Source organism: Hyalella azteca, unplaced genomic scaffold (assembly GCF_000764305.2).
Source record: "Hyalella azteca isolate HAZT.00-mixed unplaced genomic scaffold, Hazt_2.0.2 contig16467, whole genome shotgun sequence".
Lineage (NCBI taxonomy): Eukaryota > Metazoa > Arthropoda > Malacostraca > Amphipoda > Hyalellidae > Hyalella > Hyalella azteca.
In genome coordinates, this window is record NW_025946289.1 from 152,222 (window position 1) to 175,285 (window position 23,064).

At 36.7% G+C, this 23,064-nt stretch overlaps 1 protein-coding gene across 1 annotated transcript in view; it reads right to left on the bottom strand.

Annotated features, from left to right (window-relative positions):
• Positions 1-1,464: 1,464 nt before the first annotated feature.
• The window catches only part of LOC108671830 (epithelial splicing regulatory protein 1-like), a 34,643-nt gene continuing 13,043 nt past the window's right edge, over positions 1,465-23,064 (bottom strand). The window contains exons 2-4 of the mRNA XM_018159422.2: positions 15,391-15,600; positions 1,694-2,015; positions 1,465-1,472 (exon numbers count right to left, since the gene is read on the bottom strand). Coding sequence (XP_018014911.1) covers positions 1,465-1,472; positions 1,694-2,015; positions 15,391-15,600 — 540 coding nt within the window. The remainder of the gene's footprint in view (positions 1,473-1,693; positions 2,016-15,390; positions 15,601-23,064) is intronic.

The following is a 23,064-nucleotide window of genomic DNA, read 5'->3' on the forward strand; positions in this document are numbered from 1 at the left end:
AAATTATTCCTGCTTGAGCCTTGAATCTATGGAGGCACAAAGTTTAAAATTACTATTCACCATTAGTACTCAAAATACGACCCATGATGATTTAAATTATATTCAACATTCACTATCACTATTCACGAAAAACTCGATGCGTTGCTAACTTCAGGCCGAATTGAAGACGAGAAACTTCATTCATCATGACTTGCTGATTGATATTGCGAATTTTTTATTTAAATTTCGGTTATAAAATCGGAACAAAATTAAATTTTCATCGTCGTGTGGCGTAACTGTGTTTATATTAGCCTATTTTCTATTCATCATACGAGTTCATCATGACTTGTTTATTGATATTGCCGACTTTTTTGAAAATTTTCGGCTATAAAAAAATACAATTTTCAAGATCATATGGCATAAAAGTGTTTATATTAGCCTGTTTTCTATTCATCATGACTGGTTTATTGATATTGCCGACATTTTTTGAAATTTTTCGATAATAAAATCTAAAAAAATTCATTTTCACCGTCGTATAACGTAACTGTGTTTGTATTAGCATGCCTTCTATTCATTAAGCCGAGTTCAAGTGAATGCATTAGAAGAGGTAGGGTGAAGACCCGCTAAGGAAGCCGGCTTAGGAGCTTCCAAAGTCCAAGACCAGTTTTTGGTAAAGCATAAGTCAGGTATACAGCTTAAGCTTAAGGGCTAGATTAACAACCGATACGCTAAAAAATACCTACTGAAATAAATAAATCTTGGGAATGTTAAGAACGGAAAATGAATCTCCGATATAGGCCTATAGCTGCTTAACAGCTCATGAAAAAACTACAGGGAAAGAGAAAAAAATATATTGAAAAATGTTAGAAAATGCTCGAAGAATATTTATCAGTTTATTCTCAAGTTAGTACTTCAAAGGCAATGGTTTATGTTAGTTTGTTACTGAAAGAATAGTTTATCATAGAAAACACGGTGAAATGTCTACAAAAATGTGTATAAATAACTATGAACGACATACGTTAAATCCTGATCAAGAAAAAGGGTTATCGTAGGAAATGAAAACTTTATATGCATGGTGGGACTAAGGAGATTTCAGGCAATAATGATGAAACTTCAAGGTTCAATACTTAATTGCTTATAAAATTAATTTGTGATAGAAATTAATGATTACTTGAATCGACCGATGATTTGTAAAATACTGAATTTTTTTATCTATATAAGTTGCATTAAACGAAAAAAAAACCGCCTAAATATTGAAAAACAGTATCACATTTTTTTGCGTGAAAACAGCAATACTGCACACTCAGAGAAATATATGAGACTTTGTCCAAATGGTGATACACATGTTGCCCTTGTGTGAGTCATCCTAATCCAGTTTGGGCGTATCAGTGCTACGTTTGCTCTCTGATCGCGCCATAGGTAAGAAAATGGATGATAATTTGATATCATCCAAATACTAATAATAGTCAGTATTTGGATGATAATTTACAAATCTGTGTAAAAAATTCAAATTTAACATAAACAATTAATAATAGGCAAAATGAGTCATTATTTGAACGATAACTTACTAATCTGGGTTAAAAGAATTCAAATTCAACACAAACAATTAATGATAGGCAAAATGAGTCATTATTTGGACGATAACTTACTAATCTGTGTTGAAAGAATTCAAATTCAACATAAACAATTAATAATAGGCATAAATAAAGGATACTGTTCGCCATGTCCTGAACGCTCATGACCTCGTCGCTCTTGAAGCATCTCCTGAACTCCTTCCTGAGGTCAAAGAAGCTATTGTAGGTCTCAGGGAGCTCTATGTTATGGAAGGCACTTTTAGGATGAAGCACTTGTCGCAAATGCAGTTGCCCGTCTGTGATCAGAACGACTTTTTTGGACGTTGTTGTGGAGTTGGTGGAGTTTAGGGTGGAAGGATCTGTGGGTGATATGGATGAGGAATTGTGGTGGTTGTGGTTGTGGCTGTTGCTGGGGCTGGAGACCGCGTCGCTGCCAGAGATCCTTTCGAAGATTTCCTCAACCTGAGAGAGAAATAGAAAATGTTGAAAATACGGTGAAAATACGAAAATGGTGAAAATTCTTAAAGAGCTACAAAATACAAAATAAAATCAATGTAATGCGAACAAAATAAACGAAGATGAGTGAAAAGTAATGAAATCAAAAACTCAGACACTATAATGCTTCATATTTTTAACGTTCTGAAACGTGATCCTTTCAGAAACATTGAACCTGACGATCGAAGGAATGGCTCAAATTTGAACTATAAGAAAATAATTTGAGACATAAATCCAAATGAGGATGGACTGATGACAAAACCGTTCAAGTGCATAGGATAGCCAACAAACTTGAAGTACTAATTATTATACATAATATCAGTGAAAAGTTACGTTGTCGAGTATTCAAAGTTTACGTAGTAGCCTTTCGCTTTCTAAAAAACACATTTCTAAATCATAAATATTAATGAATAATCAACAATTTATTTATATGTACTGATAAATATTTTTCGACACAATTTAGTTTTGTCAACAAATGATTTACAAAGAGTGATACCAGTAGACAACTAAATCGATCAATGATGATAACGCAAGGAAAAATGTACCCAAAATGTATTGACGAATGACTATTTTTTTATTAAAATTGGAAAGAATGATCAGTAATTTTTGAATTGAAGAAAAGAAGCTGCATGGAGCCTTAAAAATTTGGCGTGCGTTAGGGAGTAAAGTTGTTGTAGAAACTGTAACGAAATGCAAAATAACATAACAATAAAGCATTTTAAAAATGAATAATATTAAATTAATATAATAAGAGTAGTATTTATATGTTAAAATATTGATTAAAACAATTAAGATAAGTGTGTAATCGCTCTTTGTAACGCCTGTTTTCAATTATATAAATTAATATGGAATACAACCTTATTTAATAACTTAAAATTACTCGTAATGAAGGGAAGAAATCCTGGTAACATTACAACTGGAATCCAACTAGAATTGGTTGCAGATTCCGAAAAATTAACTCAATACTGAAATATAATAAAATCAAATGAATGCAGAACGATTGATAGAGACCACCTGCTACGAATTAAAAGACATTACTTGATTTGAATTGATAATCTATCACAGTTGAAAATTTACTTAAAGATAACCCAGAAGTGGGGTTAAATGATGGAAAATCGACGAAATTTATTTAACCATGTCAGAAAATACTTGGTTTAGTAAAGCAGTAATCAATCACAGTTTAAATAAAATATAACGATAGTCAAAATCATAATGAAATCATAGTATAAGTCTATAAGACAGTAAGAAATTATATAATAAATTATATCATTTCTTATATCAATAAATCATCAGTATAGATTGATCGTAGTGGATAAATAGCTATAACATGATAACAAAAATACAATATGAGATGAAAGGATATATCAGTATAAGATGATAAATGATATACGAATAGCGAAGCATAGTGCCTTAATTGCTGCGCTGAGGCCTCTTTGACACCAGGAAAAATATAATCAAATTCTAAAAAAACCTTCTCATAGAAAAGATTTATTGACGTTTAAAAAATCTCCATAGAAAAGATTTATTGAGGAAAAATGACATGCAAATCTCGGCCTCAGACAGGTTATAGCTCACGACGGTTAGCGCGAGAGCGGAACAGTGAACAGCTAGAGAAATTGTTCAGTGAACAGCTAGAGAACTTGTACAGTGAACAGCTAGAGAAATTGTTCAGTGAACAGCTAGAGAAATTGTTCAGTGAACAGCTAGAGAACTTGTTCAGTGAACAGCTAGAGAACTTGTTAAGTAAACTTTCGTTACTTTAAAAGAAAGGCCCAAGGAGAAAATAGAGGAGTCGAACAACGACGACATAAAAAGTTAATAAGAAGTTCGATAAAATTTTATAATGCTGAAGAAATTTATTAAGTAACCAAATAATCACGCAACATATTAAAACAATTTGAGCATAAAAAACTAATTATTATTATACAAGGCAAAGGGAGAGACAAAGCGAAGGCTATAATCAGGAAAAGGACATTTTAGCACAACAATTTGTCGGTGAAAGTTTCATTTAATTATAATGATATAAAAAACTTTGAACTTTCCGCAGCAGAATGTTGTTTGCTTTTTTCATACGGGCTCATAAACAGAAAAAAAATAATAAGTCCGAATGCCGCTGATACGCTCTTTAATTGGCCGGGCCAAACTGGGTCTGTATGACCCACACTAGAATTGAATGTGCATCGCATAATTAGACAAAATCTCACTCATTTCTCTGGGTGCATGTAATTTATTCCGAGTCGAGAAACCTTAATGGAACAGAAAAAATATGAATTTCCTCAGGTGCATGATTGTATGTTCTGAGTAAGTTAAAGTTTGCCCGTAGGCGAATTTAAAGTTCTAGATGGTAAACGTGTGGTCATCAACCATTGAGATCGATTATGTACACTAGATAGGAGAGAAGAAAATAGCTTTTTCCCTGGATAATTGTCATGCTTTGATAATTGGTTATGCCTTCACAAGAAACAGCCTACAGCTTCAGTGGAGACTTCTCCCCCCCCCCTCCCGCCCATTGCAATACTAGGGCAGAACGACACTCACAGAAATGAAAGGGTCATTGTCCAAATAGCAATGAGCTATTTGCTCTTGTGTGGGTCATCCCTTGATTGAGGGTACCGCCCCAGGCACACCCGGCAGTTGCACACACAAATCAATTCGAACATGCTAATAATTAAATATAATTATAGATAATAATAGTTTGTAGGTATATAAATTGCTTCATATGAAAAATCATAATAATTACTAAGGAGCATATAAAATAATTATGAAGCCAATAAGTGATCTTTATTACAGTCACCAAATACATATGAAAATTTAGAGAAATATTTTACTGCAGAAATCTAGAGAAAAATCTCATGTGAAACTTATTTATTGGAGATTATTTATTTATTATACTATTATTTCTATACCACTAGCACTAATAGATATTTGGCACTAGTACTTAATAAAAAGAATTATACATGAAAAGGAAAAGACTAATATTAAAGTGACAATGTAATGTATATCGCGAATTAGGCAGGATCATTTCAACTATTTTATCTAATAATGCTGTAAAAATTAGGATGGATAAGCTTTTGCAAGACGCACGCACGTCGCGGCAATACAGGCTCCAAGACGCACTACGTCGCGGCAATACAGGCTCCAAGACGCACTACGTCGCGGCAATACAGGCTACAAGACGCACTACGTCGCGGCAATACAGGCTACAAGACGCACGTGAAATTATTGCTCTGCCGTTACGACGTTGGCCTCGACGACGCATTAACGGCGCGTGACGTTGCGTCATGACAGCGCATGCAACTCGAGACGCACTCACGCGTCGTCGAAATAAACGTAAAAGTAAGAAGGTAAGAATCAAATGTTCGAAATTAAGTTCAACATACGATCAAAGAATTTTACATATAAATTATTTAATAAATATGAGAAATAATAAAAAAAAATTAGCTGAGCCTTGTGTCAAGAAGTACGAACTTCAACGTAGGAGACGCGAGAAATGGATGATCAAACTCGACAAAAAATCTGGAATCCCCAAGCTTCTTTTTCACAGAAGCGTCATTTTTTATAAACTTTTTTTGGTATATTCAAACCAGATATTACCGGTGGAGGAATAAGCTTGAAACCAAACCTGCGAAGTGCAGAGGAATATAAAAAATTTAAATTTGCAGTTTACACTCAGAAAAATTGAGACTTTGTCCTAATAGTGATGCCCTTCTTGCTCTTGTGTGGGTCATTATTCCCCAGTTTGGCTTAGCAGAAGTACGTATCATTTCTACGTGCAGAAGATGCGTCACTATTTGGATAATATGACCCATTGATTTATCTGAGTGTAGTTTATTTTTTACACCTGCATTCTGTGTCGGTCCTTTGAATTAACGTAATTTTTAACGTATTGAATCAAGTTTAAAGGAATTCTTAATTCGCATTTGTATCTCGAATTAGACTGGAATTAGAAATATTTAAACAAGATTGCGGGTGTTATAAAAAACTTGTACGACTTCATGTTATTCAGGAAGAAATAACCTTTGAATATGAGGGATGTAAGGCGAATTTAAAGTCTGTAAACAACATTCAAGGTTCGTGACTTTTTGATGAATTTGTAGTCCTTGACTGAATGACTGAAATTTTTGAAAGAATATAAATTTTTTCTTAAGTTAATGGACTATCTTATTCATTTTTACATTCCTAGTGAAAAATTCCCATCATTGAACTTCCAAACGAAAATGTTGATTTTAATTTGAAATTCCCTGATAAAACGTAGTATATCTTATACATGTTTTTGCATGTCATTGTAGCTGCGTAAATATCGAAGACAAATTTGCGCGTCTACGGTAATATATTAAAGCCATTATACACCTGTATAATTATACACATACAATGTATAGTTTGTAGTTTTTGAAGCAAAGTAGGAAGTTCACTCTGAAAATGAATGTCATATTGTCCGAATAGTGACACACTTTCCACATGTAGAGCGAATGCTTTCTTATGCTGGGTCAAACTAGGTCAAGAGGCTCCACACGAGGGCAAGAAGTATATCAATATTAGGACAAATTCTCTTGATTTTTCCGAGTGTACGCTCTATGGTACTTGGAATTTTGTAATTGTTATTTATATTATAGGTTCCTATCTTACAATCAAACAATAAATGAGTAATAATGTCCACATAGTGACACACTTTCTAATCGCATCACTGATGCGACCTTACTGCCGGGCAAACTGCGTCAAGATGACCCACAGATGCACTAAAATACATTGCTATTTAGATAAAGCCTTACCCATACCTCTCAGTGAATAATATTGAGATCGCTTAAAGTCTATTTCTATCTCGGGGACGAGAATCGCCATTTTTCGGTTTTGAATCACTTTGATATACCTGCAGAATTTCGAAATGTCCCACGTCGCATTCCAATACATCATGCACTCAGAGAAATAAGTAAAATTTTGTTCGAAAAGCGATCCACAATCGGAATTTGTGTAGGTGATCTTCACCCAGTTGGAGTCGGCGAAAGTGCGTAATACGTATATCAGTGCCACGTGCAGAAAGTGTGTCAAAATTTGGACAATATAACACGTACATAATTTTGAGAGCATAGGTAGCCAGGTAAGTGCTACTTACAGCAAGCTCGAGGCTCGGATTTCCCTAGACTTCAAGGACGAGAAAATTATTACCCTAAAAAACGCATTGCCCGCAACTTTTTGCCGCGGTCACATCACAGCAGCAAGAACGATTTGCTCAAGATGTCTTCAGGGGGTCTCCGGGAACCCCGATCTCAGACTTGAATATTTGAACGATATCAAATAATAATAATCATATTAGCAAATAATGGTAATAAAATATAAAAATTGTTATAATATTAGAGGCACGCGCTTCGGAAACTCTGATCTCGAAATAAAATACTTAAAATGGCATCTATAACAATAATTATCACGAAAATAATAACAATGCTAATAACAGTTATGATAATAAAGTTGATAATAATAATAATAATAATAAAAATAATGTGGCATACGCCTCGAAAACCCCGATCTAAGACTCAAGTAATAATAATAAAATAATAATGACAATAATAATTAAAAATAATAACATTCAACAACAATAACATTTAGACACGTGCAAATTTCTTATTCGGATGCTTGGCATAACGAAAAAATTAACCTGACATGCATGACAGGTCGCAGCTATCAATATCACGTCAATAATAAACAGGTTTATTGGAATTATTTTATTGTTAATAATTGTTAATATAGACAAAAGTTATATCATTATCCAAGCTTTGATGAGATCAGTATCGCAAGATTACATCAATTCGGATTATTCGATCATATCCCATATTTAACTATTTTTCCCGTAACATTTTACTAATATAACTGTTAAGAAAACGATAGCATTTATACTTGATTTTAACAGTTAACTTGGCCAAGAAATTCACGAAGAAATCGATAAGATTTAATCAAGTGAAATACATGTATGACTTGCTAATTTGAAGTGTTTAAAATTACCAAGAAAACAACTAATTCAATAAATAAAAAACAGCCGAGTAATGCGAAGAATGCGTGTATCAAATCAAGCATTCAATTCAAGGAAATTTTGTGACATTTTTGAGGTAACGCATATAAAAACGTGTTGCTGTAATTCAGATCAGAGTTGTTATTTACATTCAGATTCTTTCTTTAATTCAATTGACGTACGACGTATTTCCTTCATTCCTGTAGTTCTTATCATCGTAAAATAGCTCCACATTCGGCATTCGAATTTTGCCAGTACATTTTAAACCTAATTTGTAATCATTAAAATACGAGGTGAGGTTAATTAACATTCTACACAAATTATTCAAGTCATCGGGATTCGTCATCAAAATTCTCATGGCGATACTAAAATCTCATTTCCAAATAACGTCTATTTGGATAACGTCTCGTTAATTTCTCTGAGTGTACGTTTCAAGACTTCTTTGTAAGGGCCAGTTCTGCTATATGAAAATGACTATCGTGGCCAAATATCAAGATAATAATTATCTCAATCACCATGCACTCAAAGAAATACCTAGACCAAACAGAGCGATGCTCTTCTTACTTTCGTGTGAGCCATCCTGACTCAGTTTCGTTCAACAAAATGGCATATATTAGTTACCAAAATGACATATATCTGCTACGTGCAGACAGTGTGTCAATATCTAGACAACATGACCCAACAATTTTCCTGATTGCACCCACGTCTCGACGAGTGACGATGATATTTGCTACTACAATGGGACTTTCTCGCACGTCCTCCCATTGACGAGAGACGAGTGGTCTTTTAAGTGAGAATAAAGTCAAGGAAGATATTGGAGCAAGCTTTGTGTGGAGCACAATGCGTTACTGACAAGATCTCATGCAACAATGACTTCACGTACAATGGACGATTGCATTCACGAATTGCGTGGCGTCATTATAGGTCTTGGGAGTACATGATTGTACCAGTTGTAACTATGTTGTAATTTGTGGGTGGTTGTAACTATGTTGTAATTTGTGAGTGGTTGTAACTATGTTGTAATTTGTGGGTGGTTGTAACTATGTTGTAATTTACGGGAGGTTGTAACTATGTTGTAACTTGTTGGTGGTTGTAACTATGTTGTAATTTGTGGGTGGTTGTAACTATGTTGCAATTTGTTGTGGTTGTAACTATGTTGTAATTTGTGGGTGGTTGTAACTATGTTCTAATTTGTGGGTGGTTGTAACTATGTTGTAATTTGTTGTGGTTGTAACTATGTTGTAATTTGTGGGTGGTTGTAACTATGTTGTAACTTGTGGGTGATTGTAACTATGTTGTAACTTGTTGGTGGTTGTAACTATGCAGCCGCTTGCCCGTGGTTATAACTACGCAGAATGTGCATTAAATTAAACTAAATTAGTTATTTCGGAATGTATATATTCATTTCGCAAGTACCTACACTTTTAGGCCATTTTCGACACAAAATTTGATATTGATTCAAAGTATTCCTCGCACGCATGCACTGAAGTTATTTTATCAATTCTTCAGTGATCAACGGTCTAAAAATTTATAGAACAGGATTATACAGGAAATTTATTGAAAGGTGCATATGAAACAGTCCCTGTATCAGCCGTATGGTTTCGGATCAAATTATATTTAATTAATTCACAATCATTAAAGGTTCGCAGTAGACCTGATGGCTAAATAGATAAAATTATTTCTATAGTTTCCGTTCTACTGGGCAAAGTTTAATTACGTCGTTCACTGCACTTCGGCTTTAGAAAGTCATTTACAGACATTTTCTGGCCTCACTAGATTGATCACCATAGCAAGTTTGCCTAAAAACTGTCTAAATCTTTAGTCTGCGGCTATATAAACCGTTTCTAATGCTATTCGTACCAGGAGGCCTGGTAACGAGTTACAGCCAGTATAACGGAGATAAAATTGTGTCTACAGATACATTAACCGTGTTCAACGCAAGTCGCAATGCACTCCTATTAACCACTTCGTCGTCATCAGCAGACAAAGGAGTTAGTATTGAAATTTCCGCGTATATTTCGCAAGACTAAACCACGAATCAAGTTCCACTTTCGGTCCATTCAGTTGTACGAATAGCAAAAAATGCTGAACACCACGCACCACGAGTACATTTCGCACTACGAAAACCTGAATTAAGTGCCAGCTTTGTTGGATTCTGCAGGACGAGGCGCATAAATGGTCAAATGACGTAGAAACAACGTTTAATTAACGTTAATTCGACAAAACAACGTTGATATAACGCCGAATATCTAGCTGGAATAAGGCAGAGCGTCCTGCTTTTCCACCGTACAAAACCAGGAATTATTTGGATTTATATTTATATATACCCAATATATATAAAACCTGGATATATATTTTACCGTAGCAGGTTCGCTAGATTCAGAGGAGCGAGGTGCGAAACAAAGTAGAGCGCCCGGCTGTAGTTGCGTCATGTCGCTGCCGTGGCGCCGGTGAACCTTTCAATTTAGGAGCTCAGCGCCACGAAAGTAAAAGTGGCACCCATGCAGGGCAGCCAAAAGTGGCAGCCATGCAGGGCAGCCAAAAGTGGCACGCATGCAGGGCAGCCAAAAGTGGCACGCATGCAGGGTAGCCAAAAGTGGCACGCATGCAGGTGCTTTACGCTAATTTAAGGATCATCACAGTGATTAACTCGGATTAAATCGGATTAGCGTGGATCAATTTAGATTAAATTTGATCTTTTGGATTACTTTGGATCTTTTGAATTAGCTTGGGTCTTTCGCATTAGCTCGAATATTTTGCATTAAATTAAATTTACTCGTTTCTCTTTAATTACCTCGGATTAGCTTGAATCTGTTTGATAAACTTTTACCTCATGGATTAACTTGGTTCAATATCGCGTACATTGGAAAACTCTCATTTTTCCTATTCCAACTATTGGAATATAAAAAGTTCCGTAAAAGTTAGTTAATTTACACAAACCTCGACTCGACTGAACAAGAAAAGGAGTTAAAGAATTTTATTATGGGCTCACTATGAAGATTGTTATTCTGAAAAACATTCGCCTACTTACATAAAAAACAACTTCCATTACCGAATTAAAATGAATTTATTGTATTCAACTTTCAAATCAATTCATTCGTTCCAATTCAAAAATACAAAATTAACGAATGAAAACCATTTTTTTGGATGCAACATTTACACTTTTATTTCAATGATAAGCTTCAGGTTACTCAGTATTTTACATGCATGATATCAGCAAATATCACAATTATATTTTAAATTCGAAACCAAAGACGAATCGAATGGGGATATTTTTTTATCCAAATCCAGGCTTTAACGTCCTTTGTTGTGAGAGGTAATCATTTCTATACTAGCCGTCGATATATAATTATATCAAATAACCTTTACGAATGCAGCATTCAAAATAGATCATTCTAACTTTATCTGTATACTACTCATGATCAGTAAAGACAGTCAACCTAAGAATAAATGTTGATTCTCTCCCATCAAAAACATATAAATGATAGTTTATAATAATAATACTGGTGAATTTCAGATTAAAATAATAATAATTATTATAGTAAAAGTATAATAGTTACAATATTAATAAAAAAAAGTCGAAAGGACATGAGCTTGTAGAAATAAAATATAAAATTCATAAGTAGAGAGCGGATAAATAAAATTGAGAGAAAAGGATATGTATGAACGGAATAAATAATAAACATTTGCTCTGCGACAAAATGAATAGCGTCGCCAAAATGAAGCCATGGGCAGCAGGTGCATAGCAGCTGCCCTGCACCTGAAGCAACAGATGCAAATCAGGCGTACCAACATCTGCGCTGTGAGCAGCTCTGCATACTCAGCAGCTGTATAGGCAGATACAGCTGTATAGGCAGATGCAGCTGTATAGGCAGATGCAGTTGTATAGGCAGATGCAGCTGTATAGGCAGATGCAGCTGTATAGGCAGATGCAGCTGTATAGGTAGATACAGCTGTATAGGCAGATGCAGCTGTATAGGCAGATGCAGCTGTATGGGCAGATACAGCTGTATAGGCAGATACAGCTGTATGGGCAGATACCATCTAGTCTGTCCGGCACCTTGAACTAGATAACTGTCATCGCTTCGGCTAAATATTGAAACGAATTTTTCTTTACTCCATATGTTTTCAAATGTTTTAAAAAATTAAAATGGCCTTCTGCTTCCATCTTTTCAGCATTTCCTTCCAGCGCACTAAGCCACGAGATAGCAGTTCATTATTTAGGTTAATATATTATTTCATAAGTTAGTTTAATATATTAGTTAATTATATAGGTTAATATAATCGATATTTTTCTTTCCTGTGAATTTGTACGAACAGATATATCGAAGTAGAGAGCAAGGTTCAAAATACGAGAATTTTTCATCACTTCTTTTATTATCTAATTATAATAATGCTATAATCAATGAGGTAGACGATTAATGATACGAATTATAATAATACATAATGAGTTTTTGTAGCATTTCTTCATGTATGGCATTCAGAAAATATACGCGCAGGAACAACTGTTCTATGTAGAACAAATATGTTAGGTAGAACTACCCTTGGTTAGAATAACTGTCTGGGGTAGCAGGCCGGCGATGAATGACATGTATTCATCACAATGTATACATGTATGCATCACAATGTATACATGTATTCATCACAATGTATACATGTATTCATCACAATGTATACACGTATTCGCATACACGGAGAGCAGCGATGGAACACTTGCTTGCTGTCGCTACATATGTCAGATACACTCAGTGAAATGAGCGAGACTTTGTCCAAATAGCTGTGCACTTCTTGCCCCCGTGTGGGCCACCCTGACCCGGTTTAATCCAGTAAAAAGGCGTATCATAAATACGTGAAAAAAGTGTGTAATTTTTCGAGCATTAGGACGCATTTATTTCTCTGAGTGTAAAGAGAGCTCACAAGCCTACCAATTAATGTTGCACGAATATTTTAGGCCAGTCAACATTACTGATCATGATAATTATGTTGTAGGATTAACATTCGCCGGCGCAATTCATTCAAAGTTAACGTATAAAACATGCCGAATGTTACATGTTAATATATTGGCCTCAAGTAGTGTCTGTTGAATGTAATTGATGTATATACGTAAAGAACTGATACGTCCTTTTACCAGTCCAAACTGAGTCAGGATGACACACACAAGGGCAAACAGTGCATCACTTCTTAGACAAAGACTAACTCATTTTTAGCGCATTTTCACATTTATGGAATAAATGCACTATTGTGTTCTGTCTGTCCGTCCGTGAATTCACGTTTTCGTCGACGAGAAAATGCGCTCTCTGTCACTCACTGCAGTGAGTTCTGAGTTATATTTTTCTGAGTGATGTTTGGCCGCGTTTAGCAGTCGAGTTTCTCGCGGTCAACTTTGATGAAGGAAAACTTTCGCCGCCTCAGAGAATGAGTCAGCAAAAAATTATTTTCCCTTCTCATGCAGCGCAAAATAATTGTTTCATTAATTCAATGTTCATGTTATATTTAAAATATTTGCCTTTTTATTCACCATTCATGCGATGTTTATGTGGTGATGGGGGCATGAACATCGATCAACCCCACATATGTTGTGCATGTGTGAGTGTAGGTCATACATAAAATACATATAATGTATAAATAATGGATAAATTTTATATGATACATTCTGAGATATGAATGATACATTTTATTAAAAATGACGCATTTTCTCTACACTCGTAGCTCGGATACGCCATTTGGCTACATGAAACTGGGTCAGAAAGACCCACAAAAGAGCAAATGTGCAACACTATCTGGACAAAGTCTCGGTGATTTCTCTGTGTGCAGGCTATAAAGTAATGGCTGAAGCTCGTACAAGAATTTCCGGGTAGAAGTAGTAGTATAGTTCCAAGTAGAAGTAGTAGTAAAATTTCAAGTAGAAGTAGTAGTAGTATAGTTCCAAGTAGAAGTAGTAGTAAAATTTCAAGATAGAGTTCCAAGTAGAAGTAAGAGTAGAGTTCCAAGTAGAAGTAATAGTAGATTTCCAAGTAGAAGAAATAGTAGAGTTCCAAGTAGAAGTAGTAGTAGTAGAGTTCCTGGTAGAAGTAATAGTAGAGTTCCAAGTGGAAGTAGTAGTAGCTTTTCAAGTAGAAGTAGTAGTAGAGTTCCAAGTAGCAAAATGTAGTAGTAGTAGAGTTCCAAGTGGATGTAGTAGTAGCTTTTCAAGTAGTAGTAGAGTCACAGGTAGATTACCTACACCAGAGATGAAAGTCTACTGATGTCAAAAGAAACTCTTCTCGAGAAAAGGTTTAGGAGCGATGGAGTTGTTGCTGCTGTTGTGCCATGTTGCCGAGACCACAGCGCTAGAAAATGTGTGCAACATATGGCACGTGACGGCATGTGGCGGAGAGTTTCCATGTGGCGGAGAGTTTCCATGTGGCGGAGAGTTTCCATGTGGCGGAGAGTTTCCATGTGGCGGAGAGTTTCCATGTGGCGGAGAGCTTCCATGTGGCGGAGAGTTTCCATGTGGCGGAGAGCTTCCATGTGGCGGAGAGTTTCCATGTGGCGGAAAATATCCATGTGGTTGAGGAAATCCAATATGGCTGAGCAACATCCCATATATCTTATTCACATAATAATATTGACTTACGGACAATAATATTGACGCGATGCATCGCACCACGACGCTACTTTGGCTAAGCTAATGAATTTATAGAGGATTCTTAGAAGAATAGATTCGTGTCATGTGTGTCTTGTATGTCATGTGTGTCATATCTGTTTGATTACGATGTCCCCGGAAGAAAATTGTACCCAACACAGATATGAAATAAACTTTATACCAACACAAAAGTTAAAGCCAACACAAAAATTGAATAAAACTATAAATATAATACCTGCTTAAGGACGCAGTCTAGAGGCTGTCCTCGTTATAAATTGTACCAAACATATATGAAATAAACCAAATATATGAAATAAACTTTATACCAAAAAATAAATTTAAAGCCAACACAAAAATTGAACACAATTATAAAAATAACATAGCATAACATAACATAATTATAAATATAAATATAAATAAACATAATTATAAATATAAATATAAATAAACATAATTATAAATATAATACCGTACCTGTTTCAGGACACAGTCTAGAGGCTGTCCTCGCTATAAATTGTACCCAACACATATATGAAATAAACCACATATATGAAATAAACTTAATACCAACACAAAACTTAAATAAAATTTAAAGCCAACACAAAAGTTAAATAATATTTAAAGCCAACACAACAATTGAACACAATTATAAAAATAACATAACATAACATAACTATATATATAAATATAAATAAACATAATTATAAATATAATACCTGTTTAAGGACGCAGTCTAGAGGCTGCCCCCGGTCCCTGACCACGTCCTCGGTGATCTGGTAGTCACGTCTGCACATCTCGCCGATGTGGGGGGCGGCGTCCCTGGTGTGACTGCCATCATCGCTGGCTGCTGAGCTGCTGCAGCTGCTGCCCCCCGACGACACCGCTGCTGCCGGGGGTCTCACGATGAACTCTTCTTCGTATAGAGTCTGCAGGAGAGGTAAACGGGTCTTTGTTAGTGAATTATTGCCAGCTGGAGAAGAGGTTGATGTCTTAAAGCGCCGGCTGGTGCGGGGTAAACGGGTAATTGTTAGTGAATTGATGCCAGCTGGAGAACACGTTGATGTAAAGCGTCTGCTGGAGAGGTAAACGGTTCTTTGTTAGTGAATTAATGCCCTTAGATTAACATTGGAACACGTACAAAGAGATCCTTAAGAAAGTTGCAGAAAAATAATGGACGTCCATTAATGGACACTGAATCACGATGACGTTAAGCGTCCGCTAGTGCGGGGCGAACGGATCTTTAGCTAAAAATAGTGACACTCTCCGGGTCTAGATAGTGACGCTTTCTGCACGTAACACTGATACACCAGTAAGCCGGGCCAAATTGATTCAGAATGACCCATACGAAAAGCAAACAGTGCATCGCTATGTGGACAAAGTCTTCTCATTTTTCAGAGTGACAGCAGACATTTAATACTAAGTCAATGAGAACTTGACCAGCGATAATTGACCGACGTATCGTTGAATTATCGCCTTAGCGAATGTTGAACACGCATAGGAAATATCAATTAATTTAATGAGAAATTCAATAAACAAATAAAAGCTTTAACTCCTATTTAACACAGTAATTTAGTGATTACAGAGAAGTCTACCTCCTGAAGAGGCATTATACCTGCAACACGCTTGAAATGAAGGCTCTGTTATACAGAATTTGAACTGCTTTTCGAAAACGAACAAGCGACAACTACAAGACGAGTATGAGCGATGGTTATAATAAATGGAAGCCAACGTAAATTACTTGTACAAGAACATATGATAATGTTGAACAATAACTACCGTATTGATATCATGAACCTTATGTCTAATTGACTGTATACATCAGGCTCGTATATTACAACAGCATTGACGCCGACATATGCATGTTTAAACAATGAATGAAAACTGTTATAGTTAAAAAAAACTGACATCCTTTCCTCAAATAAGATACCTTTTTAAAAGCAAAGAAAATACCACAAAAATTCACCATATCTTTATAAGAGAAAACGTTTCGGAGTCCAGCTCCATCGTCAGTTCAAACCACAAAATTCTGTTCAGAAAAAGTTCAGTCCTAGAAACACAAATAAATCAATTAGTAAAGTAAATGCACTAAAAATAAATAGATAAGACAAGCCATAGTCAATTCGTGAACATTGGTAAAACTCTTCAGGCGATCTACGAACATATAAGTGTTATCCACAGTATACTGGTTTGTCGTAAGACAGTTCAGAAGCGGAACCAAAAATTTTGCAAGTTTGAAACTAGGGGTATTATAAGCAGCAAAAATTGGGCGGAATTGAAATTTCACATTGAAATCTGGTTTATGAATTTTGGGCAGACCATACAAGATACCCGGGCCAGAGCAAGAAACATGAAGTTGAAAATATGTTTCAGATGACAGTACAGCGGAATCTTTAAGTTTTCGTAGAAAATTATTAATTTTATCCTCTATCTTCAAAACTATTTTATCTTAAATTATCGTCGGTTTTGTCATATGAAGTGAAATATTCTTTGAAACACAAACTCCAATATTCCAACAATTGCGCAAGGCGGCAAAAAAACGCTTATAGTAGCGCTCATGACGAGCAAATTGTAAGTGCCACGGCATTACAATAGAATCTCCATTGTACAAATCTCTAAAGAACTCCTTTAACAATGAGCAATCTAATGATCAATTCATTGAAGGAATATAGGTTTGTTCTCATGAACACAATAGAATTTATGTAGACTTTTTACACGATGTGGATTAATGACATGTAACGCACATTGTTGTTGTAAAACAGATGAATTGGTTAAGATGTCACGTGCAACATTAATATCGACTCTGATATTAGAGTGAATTTCACGTTTATGACGAATAGGTATATATAGTTCGACGGTTCCTGGCTCGAAGGTTCAGCATACGAGTACCGCTACCTGTAAAAAATTTTCTCGCCAAAGAGCAACTAACGGCCTAAGTACACGTAGCGGCCTAAGTGCACGCAACGGCTTAAGTGCACGTAGCGGCCAAAGTGCGCGTAGCGGCCTAAGTGCACGTAGCGACCTAAGTGCACGTAGCGGCTTAAGTGCACGTACCGGCTTACGTGCACGTAACGGCTTAAGTGCACGTAGCGGCTTAAGTGCACGTAGCGGCTTAAGTGCACGTAGCGGCTTAAGTGCACGTAGCGGCCAAAGTGCACGTCGCGGACTAAGTACACGTAGCGGCCTAAGTGCATGTAACGGTCTTATTAAGTGCATGTAGCGGACTAAGTGCACGTAGCGGCCAAAAGTTTACGTAGCGGCCTAAGTGCATGTAGCGGCCTAAGTACACGTAGCGTTCAAGTATACACGCAGCGGCAGATATCTCGTAAGTGATAGCAGTTCGAAATGAAGTATTTTGATTTAAGCACCACTGAAGTTTCGGTTTGACATGGCCTGAGAGTAGAAGTTATTATACATGCTTTAGAGTCGTTGCTTTATCAGTACGTGTTTAGATTATGGTACTAGTCAAGATCACTCGTGCTGTCACATAAGATGCATACTAATTTCTACTTATAGATTCAGCTTTTATCAATATTATCGTTCTGTCTCTCTTAACGCAGAGTTTCATGAACGCTGGCATGTGCCTGAACATTGGTCCTTAATTCATAAATAATAATCAATCTTTGAATATTGTTAAAAGACAGTGATTACAATCAATTCACTATATTATCGAATAAATTATGCATGAACAAAATACTCTCGTCTATAAATAAATTACTTTGTTTCCAGTAAGCAAGCACCGGCACTTGATATTCGATTCAAAGACTTCTTGAAACTTTCCTCATCGATTAACTGGCAGAAATGCTATTAAGATCGCCTCTAACATAAACAATACGAACTGCAGATGACAACACCAAATTCATCATAAAATTCTGCTGATTTAACAATACTACAAAAAATTGCAGACCAAAACAACGAATTCATCTTCAAATTAATTGGTTAAGCAATAATATTACGAACTAAAAAAATTCATTTCCATCTCGAAGACTGCATGAAGCAAGTTCAGAATAAAAAAGAAAATAAATTTAATGGCCGAATTTCGAAGATTTTGATCATTGAGGTTAAATTGAGTCGAGAGCAATATCTTCATATTACATAAATGCTTCAAAATACATGTGCGGTTAGGGATAAAAGAATGAATGTGATGAGAAGACGTGATGGATATGAACAAGATTTGTAATGACGTACACTTTCACCTCATCAGCAGCATCGCCACGTCCCATTTATACTATACAAGGCCTATGAAAAATCATTAATGCTGAGCTGCAGTCATTCTCATCACGATCTTGGAGATACGTTCAACATAGGCATACAATCAGAGAAATAAGAGAGACTTTGTATAAATAGCAATACACTTAATGCGCTTGTGTGGGTAATCCTAATCCATTAGTTTGGCTTGGCAACAGGGTGTACACTATTTGTGACCCAATAATTTTTTGAGGTACAGGGCTTGCCCACTCCGTCTACGACCATGCTGATGCACCGCCTTCGCATCCGGGTGCATGCGAGATGAATTATTATCGCATCCCGGGAATCGAACCCGCGCCTCTCGAGAGCAAACTGTGTGCTCACGCATGAAGTCAGAGCGCACAGCACACAATAACTGCACAATTTATTTTACCTGCAGAGTGCGTAAAATAACTACAGTTCCAAAACAGCAGCAGAGAGCAATAAATAACTGCAGAAATAAAAAAATGGCTGAACAATACGCATAATAACTGTAAAGTACACAAAATAACTGCATATTAAGAAAAAATCCTCCTGATTTAGCGGAACGGCAGAGTAGGCGAAAGTAGCAAGAGATCGCGAAATAGTAGCAGAGTTAAATACGATGAAGCTCAAAATAACAGCAGAACCCAAGCGCACGTAAAATACCAGCAGAACGGGTAAAATACCCGCACAACACGTAAAATACCAGCAGAACACATACAATAACAGTAAAACGTAAAATAACAGATGACCGCGGCTGCTCTTGCTGTTGTTGGTGCTGCTGATGCGCTTTTTTGCAGGGTAAAACTGAGTCAGAATAACGCCAACAGGATCAGAAGATACACTGCCATGTTGCCAGAGGTATAGACACCTCACGCGCGGCCATGTTGCCAGAGGTAGACACCTCATGACGCGGCCATGTTGCCAGAGGCAGACACCTCACGCTCGGCCATGTTGCCAGAGGCAGACACCTCACGCGCGGCCATGTTGCCAGAGGCAGGCACCTCACGGGCGGCCATGTTGCCAGAGGCAGGCACCTCACGCGCCGCCATGTTGCCAGAGGCAGACACCTCATGACGCCGCCATGTTGCCAGAGGCAGACACCTCATGACGCTGCCATGTTGCCAGAGGCAGACACCTCATGACGCCGCCATGTTGCCAGAGGCAGACACCTCATGACGCCGCCATGTTGCCAGAGGCAGACACCTCATGACGCCGCCATGTTGCCAGAGACAGACACCTCATGACGCCGCCATGTTGCCAGAGGCAGACACCTCATGACGCCGCCATGTTGCCAGAGGCAGACAAGGTCCAGCGGTTCGCCGTCGGAACAAAAACGCTTCTCCGCTCCCGATGACCGCGGCTGCTGTTGCTGTTGTTATTTCTGCTGCTACTGCTGCTATTATTGCTACTGCTGCTGTTGTTGCAAATGCTACTATTGATAGTACTGTTGCTAATTGTATCGCCGGTACAGCATTTGCTGCTGCTACGGTTGTTGTTGCTGCTGCTGTTGTTGTTGTTACTGCTGCTATTGTTTCTACTGCTGCTATTGTTTCTATTGCTGCTATTGTTGCTACTGCTGCTATTGTTGCTACTTCTGCTATTGTTTCTACTGCTGCTATTGTTGCTACTGTTGCTATTGCTATTGTTGCTACTGCTGCTATTGTTTCTACTGCTGCTATTGATGCTACTGCTGCTATTGTTGCTACTGCTGCTATTGTTGCGCTATTGATGCTACTGCTGCTATTGATGCTACTGCTGCTATTTTTGCTACTGCTGCTATTTTTGCTACTGCTGCTATTTTTGCTACTGCTGCTATGATGGTACTGTTGCTAATATTACCGCAGGTGCAGCATTTGCTGCTGCTACGGTTGTTGCTGCTGCTGCTGTTATTAATGCTGCTGCTGTTGTTGCTGCTGCTGTTGTTACTGTTGCTGTTGTTGCTGCTGTTATTGTTGCTTCTGTTGTTGTTTTTGCTGCAGCTGTTGTTGTTGCTGCTGCTGCTGCTGTTGTTGCTGCTGTTGTTTTTGCTGCTGCTGCCGATGTTGTTGTTGCTCCTGCTGTTACCTAGTGCTGCTGTTGTTACTGCTACTTCAGTCGTCGGCGCCAGACTCAATCTCGACACTTCAAAACTGCGTGATGTAATAACTGATAATAAATGTAACTAAATAATAAATTCAATAAAATGAAGAGCTTCTTTGAATGATCCAAGAAAATTATTCAATAACGTTCGATGATTTTGATGAAGAGTTTAGACATTCAAGTTTAAAGCTCACATGAGAACTTGAGGGCGCAAAAAAAAACACTTTAAATTAAGCAAGCAGGAATCAGGGGCTGACAAGCAGGAATCAGGGGCTGACAAGCAGGAATGAGGAGCTGACAAGCAGGAATGAGGAGCTGAACACTATGTACTGGCACTAGTCACTGCTACTGTCGTGTATACTAGACACTACACTATGTACTGGCACTAGTCACTGCTACTGTCGTGTATACTAGACACTACACTATGTACTGGCACTAGTCACTGCTACTGTCGTGTACTAGACTTTCTCAAGCCCAACGCACGGAGCATGACAATGAGTTGCGGGTGCGAATGTAGCTGCAGTGTCGAAATCCAAAGGCTTACTTGGAACTCAACTCAACTTAACTGAAACTGAACTCAACTGGATAATCAAGTTACCTGGAACTAACTCAACTGGATAGACAACATAACTGGAACTGAACTTAACTGGATAGACAAATACAGTTCTTGAACACAGGGAATGAAGCAATTAATTAAAAAAGTTAATGATTTATACTCGGCAGGCAAGGCTGGGTTAAAGATGACGATAAATATATCCTTTGCATCCAGTCAGTCACCGTGAGAAACTGATTATGTCGAAAAAAAATATTTCATCATTTAATGACTTCACAATACAATAGCTTAATCTTAGAATCAAGAGAAAAATATTTTATTATTTGAAATATTAATATTGTTGGTGAAAGTCTCATAAATTAGATAACTCACATCCATAAAACGGAAGAATATGGATAAGAAAATCACAACAAGACTTGAATTATAAGCTAATAATTCAATGGAAGCTTGGTGAATCCAGGGCAAGTAACACGAAGAATAAGAATTCAGTGGACTTTGAGTTGAATGAAAATACAGCAATAAAACATTCAATAGTAAAAACTTATGATAACTTCATAACAAGAATAGAAACTTCATTAATATGTTGATGTTGACTTCTTTAATTAGAGAAGAAGAAAAAAATTCATGATTATTTACCTGATATCGGAAAAAAGTTAGAAGCTGCTTCAATTAATTAATTCGAGGGTTAATTTAACCAGGGTGCACTCAAGAAAAAATAAATAGGCCAAATTGACCAAAAATTTGCATATGCTATTTGCACGCTTCATTGAAACGCCCTTAAGGCGGTCCAAACCGGGTCAGGATGACCCACACAAGGGCGAAATGTAGATACTTGTTGGTACAAAGTCACACTCATTTCTTTAAGTGAGTCGAGAGCTTGTTAGTTAATTGGTAACTTCTAGTGATACTAAGCGCTAATAAAATAAAATATAACTATTAAATAAAAATATATAGATAATAAATGCATAAAAATGCAAAATAAAAATAAAATATAACTGCGATCAATGAATTCGAAGATTTACGTACGTCTTCTAAAATTTCACCGACGCATAAAAGGGTTGAAATTTCTGCGCCCAGCGGGAAAAATTCGACGCAACATCAATTAAAAACTCAAAACAAAAAACTTTGATCCAAGTCTAATAAAAGATGTCAAAAAATTTGTAGAATTGATTTTTTTTTGCATAATTACCATGGTAATTCCGAACTTTCGTGGGCAAGATTACTTTGACATACTACGTATATATATTTAAGCAAGTACTACAGTATATTTAGCAACACAAGATCATCAAAATTAACATTCACCTTAAAAGGAAGTAGGTATTAAAAAATTAATTTCCAAATTTATTACGCAATAAACGTGGATCGGTAGTTAGGATGCGTTGCAGTCACCATACCAACATATTCAGCATTACAGCATCTCAATATATTCAGCATTACAGCATCTCAACATATTCAGCATTACAGCATCTCAACATATTCAGCATTACAGCATCTCAACATATTCAGCATTACAGCATCTCAACATATTCAGCATTACAGCATCTCAACA